The sequence below is a fragment of the Sceloporus undulatus genome, chromosome 2 (genome assembly GCF_019175285.1).
Source record: "Sceloporus undulatus isolate JIND9_A2432 ecotype Alabama chromosome 2, SceUnd_v1.1, whole genome shotgun sequence".
Lineage (NCBI taxonomy): Eukaryota > Metazoa > Chordata > Lepidosauria > Squamata > Phrynosomatidae > Sceloporus > Sceloporus undulatus.
The window spans coordinates 220,822,353-220,841,609 of record NC_056523.1 but is presented as its reverse complement, the minus strand read 5'-3'; the positions used below and the strand labels follow the sequence as shown (position 1 = coordinate 220,841,609).

The 19,257-nt window shown below is 49.8% G+C and overlaps 1 protein-coding gene across 1 annotated transcript in view; it reads left to right on the top strand.

The window, feature by feature from the left end:
• The first annotated feature begins 3,025 nt into the window (after positions 1 to 3,025).
• The window catches only part of DUSP4 (dual specificity phosphatase 4), a 21,349-nt gene continuing 5,117 nt past the window's right edge, over positions 3,026 to 19,257 (top strand). Inside the window, exons 1-6 of the mRNA XM_042447692.1 lie at positions 3,026 to 3,551; positions 10,669 to 10,799; positions 13,209 to 13,301; positions 13,845 to 13,945; positions 14,467 to 14,638; positions 17,431 to 17,977. Of these exons, the coding sequence (XP_042303626.1) occupies positions 3,125 to 3,551; positions 10,669 to 10,799; positions 13,209 to 13,301; positions 13,845 to 13,945; positions 14,467 to 14,638; positions 17,431 to 17,977 (1,471 nt within the window). The 5' untranslated portion in view covers positions 3,026 to 3,124. The remainder of the gene's footprint in view (positions 3,552 to 10,668; positions 10,800 to 13,208; positions 13,302 to 13,844; positions 13,946 to 14,466; positions 14,639 to 17,430; positions 17,978 to 19,257) is intronic.

Sequence of the window (19,257 nt, the reverse complement as noted above, 5' to 3'; positions counted from 1 at the left end):
TAAATGTTTCCTCCCATGCGTACCATGCTTCGCATTGTGAACCTGCATGCCTGCCTTTTTGAAAATAGATTTGAAAGAGAATGGTATACACTAAGCAATTTAAATAGCATTAATTGACTTTGAATGCTGTCAATAAGCCTTTTGTAATTTTTCTCACCAAATTTAAAATTTAGAGGGAGTGGGCAGTGAAGAAAGCCCATGTGGTGCAGCAGTGGTTTGCATGCTTGACTGGTTGCTCTTCCACACTGCAGAAATAAAGCAGCTTGATACGACTTTAACTGTCATGGTTCCATTCTGTGGAATCCTGGGATTTGTACTTTTATGAGGTATTTGAAAGACAGCCAGCATTGTGTAGTGGTATGAGTGTTGAACTACGACTCTGGAGACCAGGATTTGATTCCCAGCTCAGCCATTAAACCCACAGGGTAACCATGGGCAAGTCACATGCTCTCAGCCTCGGGAGAAGGCAATGGCGGGCCTCCTCTGAACAAGTTATGTCAAGAAAACCCCATGACAGGTTTGCCTTAAGGCTGCCATTAAGTCAGAAATGACTTGAAGGCACACAACAAGAAGAGGTTATTTGGCCAGGTCTGTCAGAGAGTTCTGGTGCCTCACCAAACTACAAATTCTAGGGTTCTGGCAGTTAAAGTGGTGTCAAACTGATTTATTTCTGCAAGGTAGATATCCCCAAGGTCTTGGGAAGTCAAAGTTCAAGTCCTATTGAACCATGAAACTGCAGCTTTGCGATAGTCACCCTCTCCGAGCCTGGTGTGGCCTGCTTCATGGGATTGTTGTTGTGAGGATAAAAGGAGGAGGAACACAACAGTGTACAACACTCTGAACCCTTCAGAGAAAAGGAGGGGATATAATCGTAACAAACAATGAAGAGACCCCAGCGAACCAGCAGTCTCCTTCACTGAGATGGATGAGACTTGAAAGTCATTTGCGTTGGCTCCAGTTCTCCATTTGTGTTATTAAATATTAAATGTGTGTGTGTTGTGTGCCTTCAAGCACTGTAGTTTCCAACGTATGGCGACCCTGTCATGGTGTTTTCTTGACAAGTTTCTTCAGAGGGGGTTTGCCATTGCCTTTCACTGAGGCTGAGAGAGTATGACTTGTCCAAGGAGGTTTCATGGCTGAGCTAGAAAGCGAACCCTGGTCTCCGGAGTCCAACACTCAAACCACTACACCATACTGTTATTATTAAATATTGCTTGTGGGTAACAGTGTATGCATATATGTCACAACAATTGCCACATTGTTGTTGTTGTTCACATTTCAGCTATCCTGACGCAGAAAAATTGTGAGTGCATTCACTTCAACAGGTCTCTTCTTCCGCATAAATCTGCGAGGGAACGTCACCTGCGTACCCACACCTGCCTTCCTTTACTTTCCCTGAAAGACGGAGGTGAGCTCGACTTACGCTATAATTATTGGGTGTGGGAAGGGAACTCCTTGCTTTGTGAAATTCAATACAAATCCCTGAAGTAATTACTATGTAGGGTGTACAAGAGAGTAGTAGCGTGCCGCTTTTGCAATCCGCATGATTTCCTAATGGGTAACTGTTACACACACCACCCAGCACTTTCCCATTGCCTGAACAAAAAGGTGGAGGTGCACCTTCAGGAAAAGCAAACCCAAAACAAAAACTTGGCTCATGATCAGAGTTGTCAGGCCGGTTCCAAAACTAACACTGTGAAATCTTGAGATTAACTATACAAGGCCTCTATATATATCTTCCCGTTGGTGCCAAATAAACATTGAGCAGCCCAAATTCCCCCAAAAGCAGCTTTAAAAAAAGGCCGCTGTCAGAAAGAGGCCTTGTATTATATATATATATATATATATATATATATATGGTGAGGAAGAGTGAGGCAAATAAGCCAAGACATTTTTATTTAAACAGGCGTTTGATATATAATTGGTATCAGGGTGGTTTTTAATGAAGTAAGTGGTTTTTAGTTATGCTTTTAACCTTTGTATATTTTCATGTGTTTTTATATTGTTAACTGTTTTGCATTTTACTGAGCTTTTTAAACGCTTTAGCCCCCTTGGGCCCCATACAAATGAAATGAAAGAAAGAAAGAAAAAGAAAAGGCGAGAGGTCCAAAACACACTAAGCCTGTCCCACAACAAGAGCGTCTGCTTAATACGTTTAATGGTCCATAGTCCAGTTTGAGACTGCTTTAACTGCCCTGGCCGAGTGCTAGGGAATCCTGGGAAGTGTAGTTTACTGTGGCACCAGACCCCTCTGACAGAGAAGGCTAAATGCAGTTCCCAGGATTCCCTAGCACTGAGCCAGGGCAGTTAAAACGGTATCCCTGTGTAGTGGATCTTGGATGTACTTTGCTAGAGGGCCAACATGACTCTCCCTGGAAATGCTACAAGGAGACACACCTGCAGCACCTTTTGAGACCGAAGTCCAGCAGGGCACCTTTTCTTACAAATGCCTTCTTCCTTTAAGGCTCCAATGGACGCCACAGGATTGCTTTGTGTTGGGGGCTTAAGAGGCAAATGACTGAATAAGCCCTCAGCCTCTCTAAACAAACAATCCCCTCCCTCTCTGAATTAAATAAGTATTGTAAACCCTGAGCCTCCCTCCCTCCTTCATTCCTTTCTCCTTCCTTCTCCCTCCCTCCTTCCTTTATCTGTCCTTCCTTCCTTCTCTCCCTCCTTTCTACTTCTTCTTTGCTTCCTTGTCTCTTCTTTTCTTCCTTCCTCCCTTCCTTCTCTTCCTCTTCCCCTTCTCTCCTTTTCCTTTCCTTCTTTCTCTTGCTCCCTCCTTCCTTGCTCCCCTCCCCTTCCTTTCCTCCTTCCCCTTCCTTCCTTCCTTCCTTCCTGTGCTGTTGTTGTTGTTTTTATGAATGAAGCGGAGCCCTCCCTCCCTCCATTGTGACGTCAGCGTTCCATTCAAGGCGAGGTGAGCCTTTCTCAACTAGAGGAGGCAGTGGGCGTGGCTTGGCCCTCAAAACCAGGGCCCCGCCCCCGCGGCCGGGAGAAGCCGGCAGCAGCAGCAGCAGCAGCAGCAGCAGCAGCAGCAGCATCATCCTCAGCCCCGGAGCCTGTCCAGCCCCATCGGGAGCCCGCTGCCCTCGCTGCTGCCGTTGCTCTCTCTGCTGGGCGGATGGCAGAGGAGGAGGAGGCGGCGGCTCTGGGGGAGCTGGAGCCGGGGGCTCTGCGTCGGCTGCTGGTGGCGCTGGGCCCCGGGCGCTGCCTGGTGCTGGACTGCCGGCCCTTCCTGGCCCACAGCGCGGGGCACATCGCGGGGGCGCTGCACGTGCGCTGCAACTCCATCGTCCGCCGCAGGAGCAAAGGCGCCGTCTCCCTCGAGCAGATCCTGCCCGGCGCCCAGGCCGAGGCCGAGGGACAGGCCAGGGAGGCCCTCCGCAGGGGACGCTGCGCCGCCGTCGTCCTCTACGACCAGAGAGGAGGGGCGGCGGCAGCAGGAGGCGGCAGCGGAAGCAGCAGCAGCAGCAGCAGCAGCGCCCTCGCCCTCGCCGCCCTCCGCAGGGAGGCCCCCCAGCCACCCCCAGACATCCTCCGCCTCAAAGGTCAGCACGACGCCCCCCTCTCCCCTTCCCTTCCGTCCCTTCCATTTTGGGGAGCCCTTTCTCCCTCCCTCCTTCCCTCTCGCTCTCCCTTTCTCTCTTTCCTTCCTTCCTCCTTTCCTTTCTCCTCCCCTCTTACTTTCCCTCCCCTCTTTGCCTTTCTTCATCTCTCCTTCCTTTTCTTTCTTTTTTCCCTTCCTTCTTTGCCCCTTCCCTTCTTTTCTCCCTTCTGCCTCCCCTTTGCTTTCTCCCTTCCCTTCCTCCTTTTTTTTCTTCCAATCCTCTTTCTCTTCCTTTCTTCCCCCTTTCCCCAACTTATTCTCTTCTCCTTTCCTTCTTTTCCTTCCTCACCCCTTCCCTCCTCGTTCTCCCTTCCCTTCCTCCCCTTTTCTTTCCTTCCTTCTCTCTTTGCCTTTCCTTCTTCCTTCTTTCCTTGAGCCTTCCCTCCTCTTTCTCCATTCCCTCCCTTCCCTTCCTCCCTTCCTTTCCTCCTGCTTTTCCTCCCTCCCTTCCTTTTTCTTCCTTCCTTCCCTCCTTCTCTTCCTTCCTTCTTTCCCCTTCCCTCCTCTTCCTTCCCTCCTTCTCTTCCCTCCTTCTTTCCCCTTCCCTCCTCTTCCTTCCCTCCTTCTCTTCCTTCCTTCTTCCCCCTTCCCTCCTCTTCCTTCCCTCCTTCTCTTCCTTCCTTCTTTCCCCTTCCCCCCTCTTACTGCCCTCCTTCTCTTTCTTCCTTCTTTCCCCTTCCCTCCTCTTCCTTCCTTCCTTCCTTCCTTCCTTCCCTCCCTCCCTCCTTCCCTCCAGCCTCTGACCAAACCTTGCCAAGAAAACCCCATGATCATAGCTTCACCTCAGGCACCTCGACAAGGTTTTAGTTTGGTCTCAGCTTTCCTCCTCCTTTTTTGGTCCTGGGCCCCCCTTCTTCCCCTCTCAAGGTGAGAACCATGGAGGACTGAGACAAGAGTGCCTCTGAGCATGCCTTTGCCTTCTGCCCCAGTTCTGTGTGTGCTGGGTGCCTTCAAGTCGTTTCCAACTTATGGAGTGACCCTAAGGCAATCCTGCCCTGGGGTTTTCTTGGTGAGCTTGGTTCAGAGGGGTTCTGCCGTTGCTTCCCTGAGGCTGAGAGAGTGTGACTTGTGCAAGGCTGCCAAGTGTGTTTCCATGGCTGAGCCAGGAGTCAAACCCTGGCCTCCAGAGTCCTAGTCCAACACTCAAACCACTACCCCACATGATAAAAGCATTGGTTGGTCATGAGGCAAAACACCTTACAGTAAAAGTGGGGTTCAAGCATGGAGATGGCTATGAACCTTTCTTCCTGGGGACAGAGAGAAAAGTGGGGAGACTGTTGGGTTTCTCTGGGGACTTCCAGGGTCTTCCTTACTGGGCCTTTTCCCTCCCTTTGGAGAAAAGCAGGGGGTAGTGGTTTGAGTGTTGGAGTCAGGGTTCGAATCCCAGTTCAGCCATGAAACCCATTGGCTGACCTTGGGCAAGTCACACTCTCTCAGCCTCAGGGGAAGGCAAGGGCAAACCCTCTGAACAAATCTTGCCAAGGAAACCCCATGGCAGGTTTGCCTTAGGGTTGCCCTAAGTCAGAAACAACTTGAAGGAACACAATCACAACACTAAACCAGCATGGGGTAGTACTTTGGAGTATTGGACTACAACTCTGGAGATCAGGGTTCAATTCTTAGCTCTGGTTTCTTAGTTCAAACTTTTAGCCAGTTCTCCCCCCCCAAAAGAGGAAGAATCAAATCCCCAGGGCCTGAAAAAGTTATCTCTGGGGCTAGTTGTTGTTGCGTGCCATTTCTGACCTATGGCGACCCTAAGGCCAACCTATCCTGGGATTTTCTTGGCAAGATTTGTTCAGAGGAGGTTTGCCATGGCCTTCCCTGGAGGCTTAGAGAGTGTGACTTGCCTAAGGTGACCCAAACCAGGATTCAAAACCTGGTCTCCAGAGTTGTAATCCGACATTCAAACCACCACACCAGGCTGGCTCCTCCCAATAAAGATACTATCACAATATGTACTTGCCCAAGGTTTGCCATAAGTCAGAAACAGCTTGAAGGCATGCTGCTACTGGAGGTGTCCTATCATCTCCTCCATAGATGCTGCCTGGTGGAAGAAGGTGAGGTTTTGATGGGCTCTCTGGGGCCGGATCTTGGAAACCCACTATCCTGGGATTTAGTAGGAGCAAACTGGATGTTTGCAAGAGGGGAGATAGCAAGTTTTGCATGCAGGAAGACCTATCTAAGGAGGGAAAGAGAGAATGCAAAACACCTTCCAACAAAAACGACTTGAAGGCAAACAACACACAGGGTTATCATAAGTCTGAAATGACTTGAAAGAATACAACACACAACACATAGGGTTGCCATAAGTCTCAAAAGGGATGTTGAAAAACTGGAGCGTGTCCAAAGGAGGGCGACTAAAATGGTGAAGGGTCTGGAAACCATGCCCTATGAGCAACGACTTAGGGAGCTGGGGATGTTTAGCCTGGAGAAAAGAAGGTTAAGAGGTGATATGATAGCCCAGTTTAAATATGTGAAGGGATGTCATATTTAGGAGGAAGCAAGCTTGTTTTCTGCGACCCAGAACAATGGATGCAAGCTCCAGGAAAGAGATTCACCGCACATTAGGAGAACTTGGGAGTAAGGGCTGTTCGACAGTGGAACAAACTCCCTAAGAATGTAGTTGAGTCTCCTTCCTTGGAGGTCTTTAAGCAGAGGCTGGATGGGGATGCTTTGATTGGGAGTTCCTGCATGGCAGGGGGTTGGACTGGATGGCGCTTGCGGTCTCTTCCAACTCTATGATTCTAAGTCCAAATCATATCCTCTGGTGTTTTCTTGGCATGATTTTATTCAAAGAAAGTTTGCCATTGCTATCCCCTGAGGCTGAGAGCATATGACTTGCCTGAGGTTACCCAATGGATTTCATGGCCAAGCTGGGAATTGAACCCTGGTCTCCAGAGTCATAGTCCACTCAAACCACTATACAGACAAATAGAATTAAGTGAGTCTTAAGGATGCCAATAAACAGCACTATGGCTGCATTTCCATCTGTTCAAAGTGTTGCTGTTCTCAGTTGTTTGGAAATCACACTAGAGTAATGATTCCAAATCATATTTCTGTGTTTTGCATCAAGAAATCAAAGCTGTAGCATTTGCTTCACTTGGAGAGACTAGAGACAGGAAAGGAGCACTCCCCCAGAACATGTATGGTAATCCTGTACATGTTTCCTGGGAAGTTAAATCATGTTGAACTCCATAGGACTGTTTTGTGCCTAAAAATGTGTGTGCTTCAGCCTTCAAGTTGCCTAGTATTCCCATGAATTTCAGTTCATGGTGATCTCATGAATTTCACAGGCTTTTCTTGGGTAAGGATTAGTCAGATGGCCTTTTGCCACTTCTTTTCTCTGAAATATATGTACTGTATGTGTGTTACGTGCATTTAAGTTATTTCCAACTTACGGCAACCCTAAGGCGTAAGGCTTTTTCTTGGCAAGATTTGTTCAGAGGAGATTTGTGTGGCTATCCTCTGAGGCTGAGAGAGTATGACTTGCCCAAGGTCACCCAGTGGATTTCTGTGGCTGAGCTGGGATTCGGACCTTGGTTTCCCAGTATCCTAGTCCAACACTTAAACCACTACACCATACTCAGAGGTGGTTTTGTTTGTTGTTGTGTGCCTTCAAGTCATTTCCAACTTTAGGCAAGCCTAAGGCAAACCTATAATGGGATTTTCTTGCCCAGATTTGTTCAGAGTCTGTTTGCCATTACCTTCCCCTGAGGCTGAGACAGCGTGACTTGGCCAAAGTCACCAGTGGGTTTCATATACCAGATTGCATATAGTTTGTAATCATTAAACATGATGTAAGTGACTGGGATAGTCAACCATGTTTTTTAATGTCTTTCCAGTTGAAGAGATCTAGAAATCTCAACTGCTTTGCAAACATGTTTGCCCATTTAGGTTGGTTGGTAAAGGTGCTGCCATGTACAGGTTTTTGAGATGAAATGGAGTCAGTTAAGACCATCTGAAGAAGTTGGTGGGAATCATGTGGCCTTCCAAATGCTCTGTTGGATTGCAAGTCCTAGACGCCCTTGCCAGCATAGCCAATGGTGAGAAATGCTGGGGGTTGCAGTGCAACAACAAAGGGCTGGATAAATTCTCATTGCAGCAACTTCTCAGGTGGAGGGTTATTCTGCATTGTTTTTCACTGGATTTTTGCTATCTAAATATGTGCCTTTTTTTTGGGTGCAGGAAACAGCACTTGCTTTTTTATGTGTGTGGAGGGTGGTGAAGAAATGTTTTTGCTTTTTGGTAAGGCGGAAAGAAATGAATCAAATTGAGCTGAGCCTATGCTCTCTGCCCTGGAAAACACCTGTCTTGTACTCAGTGTCTTTGGAGCTTTTGCTATCCTATTTGTGGTCCCTGTTATTACTATGATGGTTTGTGACACAGGAAGGGAAGTATTTTTTTTAAATGAAGCCTGCTGGCTTTATGAGTACATGTAATTTAAAGAAGAGAAATTAAAAATGTGCCTGTCCCCCCCCCCGCCCCCCCTTTATATTCTAGTACTGTCACCCAGTTACTGTAAGAATGCCTGCTGAGACTAGCAGGATTTGAAAGTCTTCTCTTCTGGTCGGTGACTGTTGAAATGACAATTAGGGAAATTTGCCCAGTTTGCAAAATTTATTTATGGTGCAGAAATTCATTTTGCCTTACAGGACTTTTAAGGGTCCAATCAGTCATTCTGCTTGTAGAAAAGATTTTCACATCCTTCTCTCCACCTGCATCTCACATCTGTATAGGGTCACTGTGAGGCCCAAGTACCCTTGTCCAGGGAGGGTATGCCTTATCTTAAGGGAGCAAGGTGAGTGATAAGAGGCCAAGGATTTGGAAATGTGGGGTTGGCCTACAGAGGGGATCCTTCACTGTAGGTAGCCTCTTTTCTCATGTTAGGGAATCTTTGGGCAAGGCAAGGCAAGGCAGGGTAGCCAGCCCATGCTTCCAGTGGGTGGGATGTGTGTACCTTTCCTTTTTGTACCCAAGAAGATTATTTCCCCTTCCAAGTTCTGGGTAGTTTGCAGTGAATTTAGAGGGGCCATGGCAGGGACACTTGCAGTGAGTCATTCTTTCCCTCCAGATGGTTTGGGACTGCTGGTCTCATAATGCCTTTCCAGTGGCTATGCTGGCTAGGACTCCCAACAACATGTGGAAGAACAGAGTTGCTCAACTCTGCTCCAAGGGAAGTGGAAGAAAGGAAGCATAGAGAGTTGCTGAATACCTGACAGCTGGCTTTGCAGATAACCAGTAAAATAATTAGTAAGATCAGTAAGCAAAGGGGTCTTGTAGCACCTTTGAGACTAACTGAAACAATGAAGTTAGTAGTATGAGCTTTAGTAGATTTCAATCTACTTTCTCAGATGCGTGGCTGAAGAGTACGAAAGAGCCTGCTGCCAATGTCTTTCTTTCAGTTAGTTTCAAAGGTGCTACAAGATCCCTTTGCATACTGATTTTCCAGACTAACACAGTTTATACCTATGAATTCTAGTAAGATCAGTGAGAGCCAGCATAGTGTAGTGGTTTGAGTGTTGGACTATGAATCTGGAGACCAAGATTCGAATACTATTCTCAGCCAGGTAAATCCACTGGATGATCCTAGGAAGTCACACCTTCTCAGCCTCAGAGGATGGCAGTGGCAAATTCCCTCTGAGGCAATTTGCCAAGAAAACCCCTTGATAGGTTCAGTTTGCCATGGGGAAGTCAGAAATGGCTTGAAGGCACAACAACAGCAGTAAGATCAGTTTTTGGAGTTGACAAAAACTGTTTGTTTTTCCAAAGGGAAATAAGTGCTGATGGCATTGGAGGCTTTGATGCTAAGGAGGTAGTCATTAGCATCTGTCTTACTTGTTGGCTGAGAGGAAAATATGAAGCTGCCTCTTGCCAAATGTCCTTTGGAGAATTCTGGAAATAGAGAGCTGGTTCATACTGTTGGTTATAATTGAGCTCTGGCTTCCTAGTGGAATAATAAAAAGAAATGTTAGCCAGGTCTCAAGAGGTTGGTATTGCCACAGAGGGAGGGTAGAGAAATTTTAGAAAACCCTGGAAGCAGCCAATAAAATGGTACTTGCTCCATCCACTCACATGCAGATATAATGTGTGGCATCTGCTTCTACACGGGGCTTTCTGTACATAGCCTGCATCCACGTTGCAGAAATAATTTTAGATTGGGAAAAAAAAAAAAAACCCGGGGCCTCTCCTTTCACCTTCCACTGAGACTTGCCCCATTTACACCATTTCTACAGCCTTTTAAAAGTATGCAGGCAAATGCCAAAAGGCAGATGTTTGGGGAGCAGTGTTGTCACCCTCCTTAGGTTGTCACCTGGTGTGATCCATACACCCCAGTGATGCCCCTGGCTTGTGCTTTGAGTTGGCTTTGACTTTAAGATGCAGATTATTTTTCTTCTTGACAGAAGAGGGACAAGCTGCTGGAAGGGGTGGTGGGAGTTACAAAACTAAGGCTTGCAATACCAAGAATAATAGAATCCTAGAGTTGGAAGAGACCACAAAGGCTATCCAATGTCTGCCATGCAGGAACACACAATGAAATCAGCTCCAACAGATGGTTCATCCAATATGTTTAAAAACCTCCAAAGAAGAAGACTCCACCACTCTCCGAGGCAGCGTCTTCCACTGTTGAACAATCTTACTGTCGGGAAGTTCCTCCTAATGTTTAAGTGGAATCTCCTTTCCTGTAGCTTGCATCCGTTGCTCCGTGTCCTAGTCTGCAGAAAATAAGCTTTCTCTATCCTCAATATGACACCCCTTCAAATCTTTAAACAGGGTTGTCATATTGCCTCTTAACCTTCTCTTCTCCAGGCTAAACATACCCAGCTCCCTAAGTTGTTTCTCATAGGACTTCCTGGTTTCCAGACCCTTCACCATTTTGGTCACCCTCCTCTGGAAACACTCCAGCTTTTCAACATCCTTTTTGAGTTGGTGGTGCTCAGACTGCATGAGATTTTCTTCCTTGACTTAATTGACCAGGCTCTTGTATGTACCACAGTGTACTTTGTGGCTGCCTAACACAATGCTGTAGAGTAAAAAGTTGCAATGGCTTTTATTTTCAGGTGGCTATGAGAGATTTCATTCAGAGTATCCAGAATTCTGTTCAAAGACAAAATCTCCTGCTTCCATGCTGGCCTCTGTTGAACATCTTGAGCATAGCTGCAGTTCCTGTAGAACACCACAGCATGACCAGGTTGGTTTTTCTATGTTTATCTCCAGTTAAACCATAGGGCCCATAAATGCTAAGAGCAGGAGTAGGCACAGTTTACCCTGGGGCTACAGGTGGACCCCAAGATTGTTTTGTGGCCCTTAACCCTTCAGGACTCTTCGAATATCCTTCTTTTGGTAAGAAAATATCAAATTGCCTCTCCTAGAAGTTTCTAGGAGCAAGTGGCCACCTCTTAAATAGTTCCCCTCCTGTACAACTTAACATAAAAGATAATTGTTTATCAAAACTAGAAATGGGCTCCAGGACTCTGCTGGGATTTTGGGATGGGTCAGTTTTAGCCATCAATGTGGCCCCCAGTGGTCCTGGGTCAGAAAACTTGGCTTCTAGCCCATCTGCAGTTCTCTCTCCCTCAAGACTTTGATGTGTTGATAGTCTAACATTCTGAAAGTGACACAGTTTGTAATATGAGAGTAAGTGGCTTATGTGTGTCTGTTGGTATTTGGTGACCTTTTGACTAGAGGCTTCCAACTCCAAACCCTTTATGGTTCTTGTTTCATGGAAGCCAAAATATCAAAGAAGAAAGAACCTGAAACTGAATGGTTGCAAGTTCAAAACAACCAGGAAACAGAGCGGAATCTTCGGCAGAAAGGGCTTGAAGTGCTGTACAGTGGTACCCCGGGTTACGAAATTAATTCGTTCCGCGGTTAATTTCGTAACCCGAAATACCTTCGTAAGCCGAATTCCCATAGGCGCTAATGGAAAAATAGCTCTCTGCTGCCCTCCGGTGGCGGAAAATAGCGCCGCGGTTTTTTCGTAACCCGAAGAAACCTTCGTAAGCCGAAGCAATAAATCCCTATGGGATTTTTTCGTATCCCGAAAAATTCGTAACCCGGCGCATTCGTATCCCGGGGTACCACTGTATAGCTTTGCTTGCCAGTATTGCCGTTCTAAATCCATATATTTGTATTCAATGCATGAAGGTTTCTGTCTGGTCAGAATGATAAAATGAACTTGCAGAAAGTCTTGTCAAGTGATAGAGTTTTCTAGGACAGTGGTTTACATTGCAGAGTCATATGTCCAAAACCAGATCAGAGCTTCTGTATTGACTGCATTGACTAGGCAATCTGATATTGGAATCCCTGAATGAGAGAAGACAAAGATTTTCTGTGTTACCTTGTTTTGCTTTATGGTCTTAAGTCCTAGGAGTCCTGGTGGTGCAGTGGTTAAATGCCTGTACTGCAGCCACTCACTCATAAACCACAAGGTTGTAAGTTCAGTTCCAGCCAGGGGCTCAGGGTCAACCCAGCCTGGCATCTTTCTGAGGTCGCTAAAATGAGTACCCAGCTAGTTGGGGGCAATTGATTTAGACATTGAGTGCTTAAGTGCACTGATAAGCAGTATAGAAAGATACATGCTATTGTTATTGCTAGCTGTTAGTGGAGCAAAATGAATAAAAAGTCAGAAAACCTAAAGTATAAGATTGCGAACATCCAGAATTTGGAGGAGATATTACTGGGAGTCACTGTGGAAAAGTAAATGGGACGGTGGCCTACATGTCGCTGTTGGCATCTGTAGGGACTGATAATCGTAGCAGTCTCTGTGTTTAGAATTATGGGTAGCCCTGCATCTGCACATGTTACATGAGAAGACAATTTTGTCCAAATGCAAAATTTGGAAAAACTGAAGAAATTCAAAATTCAACATACAATGAGAATCTCCCCCCCCCTTAGAGAAACAATTTTCTAGCCTTCATTAGTTGTGAGTGAGAAGCACTAGAAAGTCTGTGAGCCCTGTTTGATGAAATCATTAAAGTTTAGGCGACTGCAGGACTTCTTGAGTGAATAGCACTCGTGAGCTCCTTGCCTTTCCCTCAAAAATGGGTAAAGGAGCTGCAAAAAAGAACAAATAGCCTTAATCTTTATAAGGTATGCCAGATGCAGACCTCAGCTTTTCTTGCCCCAGCATGTGGGTAGCCTTGCTGCAGAGGTGGAGGTTTCTTTTTGAGAAAATGCATTAGGGACTTTGTGTTTTCCCCTTTGTGACATTTAAAAATTTCTGAGTAATTTTGAAAAACCACAGAAAAGCTAAAATATGCTCTCGAAGCCTGCGTCCTCGGGATGCCCTGGTTTCCCACCTATAAGTTTGATAAGTTAGAGGTGAGGAACAGCAGCAGCCGGGCAGACACCTCAAGGGAATACCCGACAGGAAATGAGAGGACCTGCCATGCCCTTGTGGATGAGAACAGAACCACTGCCAGGGAGAGGTTGCCCAACATCATAGAGAGGTGGATGGTACCCCATAAACCAGCAAGTGGAAAAGGCGAGAAAAGGAGCAACCTTTCCTTTCGGTTCCGAGTAGCATTGGAAAAGTCTCTCGGACCGCTGGAGGCACAGTTCTGTCCAAATAAACGCCAGGCTCTCTCCTGACATCAAGAGAGTGCAGGCGTCGCGCCGCATCCGACGTCGGTTGGATGCGAGAGTGGGCACACAATGCTTGCACAGGGAACGCGAACAACTCGGCAAGAAGGTATGTCAGTACGGAGGAACACTTGTACCTTGTGGAACTCAAGAATGGACTGGGTCCCTCCTTAACAGTTCGCCCAGCAGGGGGAGATGTAGGCACAAACAAAGAAAGCGGTTTTCCAAGTCAATGTCTCAAGTCCGCTGTGCCGATCGGTTCAAAGCGCTTGGATTGAGGACTGACAAGGTAAGTCCTGTCTCCAAACTCCAGCAGCCGGTTAGAGTACCGACACAGGAGTAATACAGGTTGGCACAACCCTCAGGAACTTTCATTCACCAAAGGGTCCTTGAAGAAAGAACCCTCCCGCCCAGACCTGGGTATTTGCACAAATGGCAGACGGTGCATTTGATGGATGTGAGGGACAGCCCCTCATCCAAAAGTGCCAACAAAAATCCACAAGGTCGCACAACAGCACCACTGGGTGTGACCCCTTGCGATTAGAGACAAGCCCTTTTTCAGGAGATGCCATGCTCTTCGCTTTCACGGCAAGACCCCTGGTGTGAAGGGTTTTCTTGCAGCCAGGATCACCGTCCTTACTGCCGCCGGCAGGTTAGTCAGGTTGAATCCTCCAGCTACCAGAGCGGCCGCTTCCTCTATGGCACCGGGGCAGTGGAGGAATCAGTCGTCCTGGATCGACACAGGTCGCGAAGGTGGAGCGAGGTATGAACACTCCTAGAGGAAGAAGGTCAAGCCAGGCGCGTCTCGGGCCACCACGGGTGATCAGATCGCATGCGAGTGGTCCGAGGGGTCATCTTGGACACCACCCTGATGATAGAGAGTAGTAAGGAGGAAGCGTAGAGGAGCTCTCCGTCCAGAGGAAGGCGAATGCGTCTCCGAGGGTCCTGCATACTCGCTTCCTCCTGGAGCAGAACTGGGGACAGTGGCTGTTTCCATCTGGTCGCGAAGAGGTCGATCCGGGGTTCCCCACCGGTCGGAGAGGGTCGCTGACCGTCTCGGATGGGTCTCCACTCGGGCACACCGATGGAGATGACACTGAGGCGATCTGCCAGTTCCATTGTCCTCCCCCTGGAAGGTGAAATAAATCGCCTGGAGGAGGACGCGTCTCTTATTGCACCAGTCCCAGATGCGGAGTGGGTCTGGACGGTCCTGGACCTTGGTGCCACCTTGTTTGTTGATGTAATACATCACGGTGGTGTTTGTCCTGCCTCAGAAGGACCACCTTCTCCGTTGACAGCAACTCCGAAACGCCCTCAATGCCTTTTCTTCCAACTGCCAGCATCTCCAAACTTGATGGAGGCGGTTTGTCTGTTTTGGACACATCTGTCCTTGACGACCAGGGTCGAGCAGGCAGCCCCATCCCTCCAGGGATCATCGTGGTCAGGGTCAGTTTGGCTTGGGGCTGATGGAAAGGCATCCCGGTGCAAACGTTGCGGCAGTCCAACACCATCCTGAGGAGGCGGCTATCGGTCTCGGTACCGTGAGCCACTTGTATGGGGGGTCCTCTAATGGAGAGAAGACGGAGAGGAATCAGGATTGGAGAGCCGAAGACTCGAAGTCTTGCCCAAGGGGTGACTAATGTTGTCGATGCCATGTGGCCTAGGGCGACTTGGAACGGCTCGGCTCTCACCCTTCTGTGGAACATGCACGGATTGATAGACGTTGTCAGGGCCTGAAAACCGATCCGGAGGGAGGAAGGCTAAGCATTGTCGGAGTCGAGGGTGGCCCTGATGAACTGACTTGTCTGGTCGTGTGAAGTGAGACTTTTCCGTGTTGACGACCAGCCCGAGGAGTCCCAAGAGGCGAAGGCAGGCGAGGAAACTGCCTCCGCAGCTCGTCTTGGGATTTCGGCGCAAATAGCCAGTCGTCCAGATAGGGAAGTACCATGAAGCCCTCTGGTGAAGGTATATGCCACCACCGGTGCCATGCACTTGTAAAGACCCGTGGGAGCCGTGGCCAAGCCGAAGGGGAGGACGTGTAGTGGTACAGGGAGGAGCCGACAGCGAAGGCAAGGAATCTCCGGTGGGATTCCCGAAATCCCGATGTTGGAAGTAGGCGTCCTTTCCGGTCAACGGTCGCGAACCACAGGCCCTGGCGGAGCAGAAGGGTAGAATGGAGCCAAGTTAACCATTCGAAAGCGGCGGTAGTCCAAGACAAGTTTATTGTCTCAGTCCAGGGGCTGAGATGCCCCATCAGCCTTCGGAACGTGAAATACCTGGAGAAGAAGGCCCTAGGGCATAGATCGAGCGGTAAAGGGGAGATTGCCCCTTTACCAAGCAAGGCACGCACTTCGTCGAGAGGTGTCCGAGGAGGGGTGGACATAAGGCCCAGTTGGAGGGAGCTCTTGGAACTCGAGGGCATAACCCTACGACGATGTTGAAGCCCACGAGTCCGATGTTATGGAGGCCCAGATGTTAACAAAGGGCCTCAAAAGGTCCCAAGAAAAGAGGGGTGAAGGGGGACGAGCGCGCTGCGTCCCGTCAGGTTCTCTTCTTCCCCTGGTCGGTGTCCCTGCCGGCGGGAACTTTGCGGTACGAGGCGGGAAGTTGCGACGGCCAAAGGAGGAGGAAGACTGCGGAGGAAGCGTGTCTCTGGGCGCCCTGTTCTGGGACTGCCGATCCCGGAGAAGGTCCCCTGAGACTGACCTTGCGCTGCCACGGGCGCTGATGCTTTCGAAATGGAGAAGCCGGTGTAGAGGAACATGCCATGCTTCTTAGCCGCCGCCTTCATCCTGAACTTCCTTTCAGGCGGTCATCGTCTCAGCATGGAAGAGCCCGGTCCCATCAGCGGCATGTCTTCGATGGCCGCCGTGACGGTCGGGTTGAGGTCCGAGTCCTCAACCAGGCGTGTCGTCTGAGAGCCATGGAAGTAAACATGGCTCTCCCAGCGCAGTCAGCAGGTTTCCTGGAGGTGGTGATGAGCCAACTCCCGATGGAAATGAGTCTCGTCTCTGACCTCTACAGCTGCCTCTGACCTATCCGAAATGTCCGGGATGAGGGGGGAGATCCGCTCCATGAGGGTCTGAATGTAGCTCCCATGCAGGCGGTATAGTTGACGGCCTTAACCGCAAGGGCCGCCGCCGCCGAGTAGGCCTTCTGGCCAGGCCAATCGACTTTCTTCGCCTCCCCGTCGACAGGGAGGTCGCCTGCCTTCGGGACAAGCTGTGCTGGCTCCCTCAACGATCGCAGATTCGGCCTGGGGTGGTCGCCACCAAGGACAGCTCGCGGGGCGACTCTGTTAAAAGCGACTCTACCTTCGGGAGGAACGCAGACAGGGTAGCCGGGAGTCCCAGACCTCTTCACGATGGTCTGAAGTGACGGGAGCAGAGGAAGACAGGTAGTAGTAGGCCACTCGGCCGTGCACCCAGACGTTCTACTAGACCTACTAACCGGATCCTGAGTGTCATCGTCCCGGGAACGCGAGCTCGATGTCGAAGCCCGCCTCGCAATCTTCACGACGTGCTCACTGAAGGACCGGACGTCGTCCGACGGGAAGACGGCTCAGGATTGTGCATCCTCTGAGGTGAGGCCGACACGGAGAGGACATCCTTCCTCAAATGGTGCCTCGGATGGCGGCAAGGGCTCATCATCGGAGTCCAAGTCGGAGGAGAGGGCATCCACACTCTGACTGGGATCTCGGACGGGCTGGGGTGAGGTAAGCCGAGGATCGTGAGCGCCTGCGAGGTGGAGATGGGGCCCCTCAACGCACACGGATACGGTCGGGACCCGATCTGGACGGTGCCCGCTGCTAGGGTCCGCAGATGGGGGTTCAGTCTGGTGAAGTCCCGTGATGCTCTCTCCTCCGATATCGACAAGTAGTATCGGCTTGATTGAGTGTCGAGGAACAGGTCCGGTATTTGGTGTCTGCTGGCTGGTGGTCCTCGTCGTCGTCGATCCCAGAGTGGAAGCGACGTTGTTCCGGTGAGGGGGGAGGAACGGTGTCCTCCATCCCGTGGACAAGTCCATGGTGGGCTGGGGCGGTGGCGTGTCCGGTACCGACGGGTCAGCCGAACCTCGGGCGCAGGCGCCGGATCACGTGGGGCCGGCCGGGGTGGAAGCGCGGGCCTTTTTTAGAAGGGAACGCTTTTTGTCCTTCGCCTTCGGCGGGTCATAGGTGGACTGATCCTTGGAAGATTGGGACTTTTTCGGGGCAAGATCCGACCCGTTTTGTTGTGAAGTCTCTTCTTCCCCGGCCTCGGAGCCTCCTCCGATGGAAAGAAAGGATGGTCCGGAAGATCCAGAGGAACACCCCGCCCCCCGAAGAGGAGGGTCTTGGGGACCTTGCCCTGTCAGATGACGGGACATGGGTCCGCTCCGAAGGCAACAGCTGGCGCCTTGGGTTTCGGAGCGTGGCGTGGGATGCTTGGATGTCCTGGAGGACGAAGCGAGGCGAGATGGGCCTCCGCCTCGGTGGCATTCTTAGCATGCGAGCTCTCTCCATCTCTTCGTCGGTTGGAGGCCGGCTCGCACCCCTCAGTCCCACGAAGACTTTTGGGGGGCGCTTGGAGGGTTCGTCGGTTGCGCTGGCGGTTTCGAGCCACGGGCCACATCGGAGTGGTGGGAGGGACGGTCCCGGCCGGGACACACACAACCTGGAACGGACGGCCCTCGCGGATGCCACCTGGACACACTTGGCCCCAGAGGATGAAGCTGGTGGCGCGGAAGGTGGAAAGAAAGACGACCGCGAACCTCCTTCTTGCACCTTCGCCCAGGGCAATCGCCGAAGTAAGGGCCGGGACTCAACGTTTTTTCCGGGCCTGAGACGAGAGGGATCTGCAGAGCAGGCAGACCTTGGTGTCATGGTTCGTTGCCGAGCACAAGTAGGCAGAGGAGTGCGGGTCCTGGCGGGCACCTTGCCCCCCACAATGTCGCACTTCTTGAAGGTGCAGGCATTTTCTTTTTTTTTTTTTTTTTTTTTTTTATGCTAAATTCATTCAATGAGTTTATATATTAGCTGCCATGATGAATCCATTAAAGTATGCAATAAAAAACAAACAAACCCACAATTGATAGACAATAATAAAAACGTTTTCAAAACTCAACGAACAAACTCAATTACCGACCCCCAAGACAATTGTAACAGTTTTATATAACTTGGGCCCAAAACAGACAGGCTGAAAAGCAGTGGGCTGGCAAGAAATAAGGTCCAGAGCGTGCCAGCAACTGCACGCCTGGAATCCTAATACAATGGACAGCACCATCTTTAGTGGCGCCATCCCAATGTGGCATGCATGTGTGATGCACGCACGGTGCGCCGCACAACCGCCAGCACCATGCTTGCATCTTAGACATGTCCAGTGCGCCGATGGCACACTGGTGAGTCCCGTGCACAAAAAGAACCCGTTTTTTCCGGTTCTTTTGGTCCAGAGGGACGCCACACAGTTTGGCTGCTGCAGCCTCCTCCGGAGGAAACTGGTGCCTCCAGCCCATTCCTTGGGGCGATCTGGAGTGCCCCTAGGTCTCTTGTCACGACATTGTTTTTGGGGGGAAGGGGACGTGTGTGTCAAGGCCTCAATATCCTCAAGCGAAATAGAATCAATCACAAAAGCCATTCCCAGTTTTCATAAACCACCAAGGGTTCAATATAGGAGCCCTGATGGCGCAGTATTAAATCCTGTACTGCACCCACTGAGGGTGCAGGCATTTCAAGTCGTCAACCAGAGAAAATCCGAAACGAGGTCACAGTCCGAAGTTCGAAGTTACCAGGGGCGGGAGACCAAGAAGTGGCAGAGTACAGTCCGAGGTCAAAAAACGAAAGTGGATTCCAAGCAAGCAAAGCAAGCGAAAGTTCCCTGAAGCAGCTAGCGCGGCGGAAAAAGGAATTGGGAAAAGGCGGGAAGGCAGGGGCCTTATAGCGGGTGGGCAGAGTTACGCCGCCAAAAGAAGTTTCTATGTTGCAAAGTAAACTTTGCCCAGTGATTCCAGTAGGTTTCCGAGCAGCACCTGGCAGGCGCGAGTGAAACCCATTTGTATGATTCGCAAAGACCACACGAAGAAGAAATATT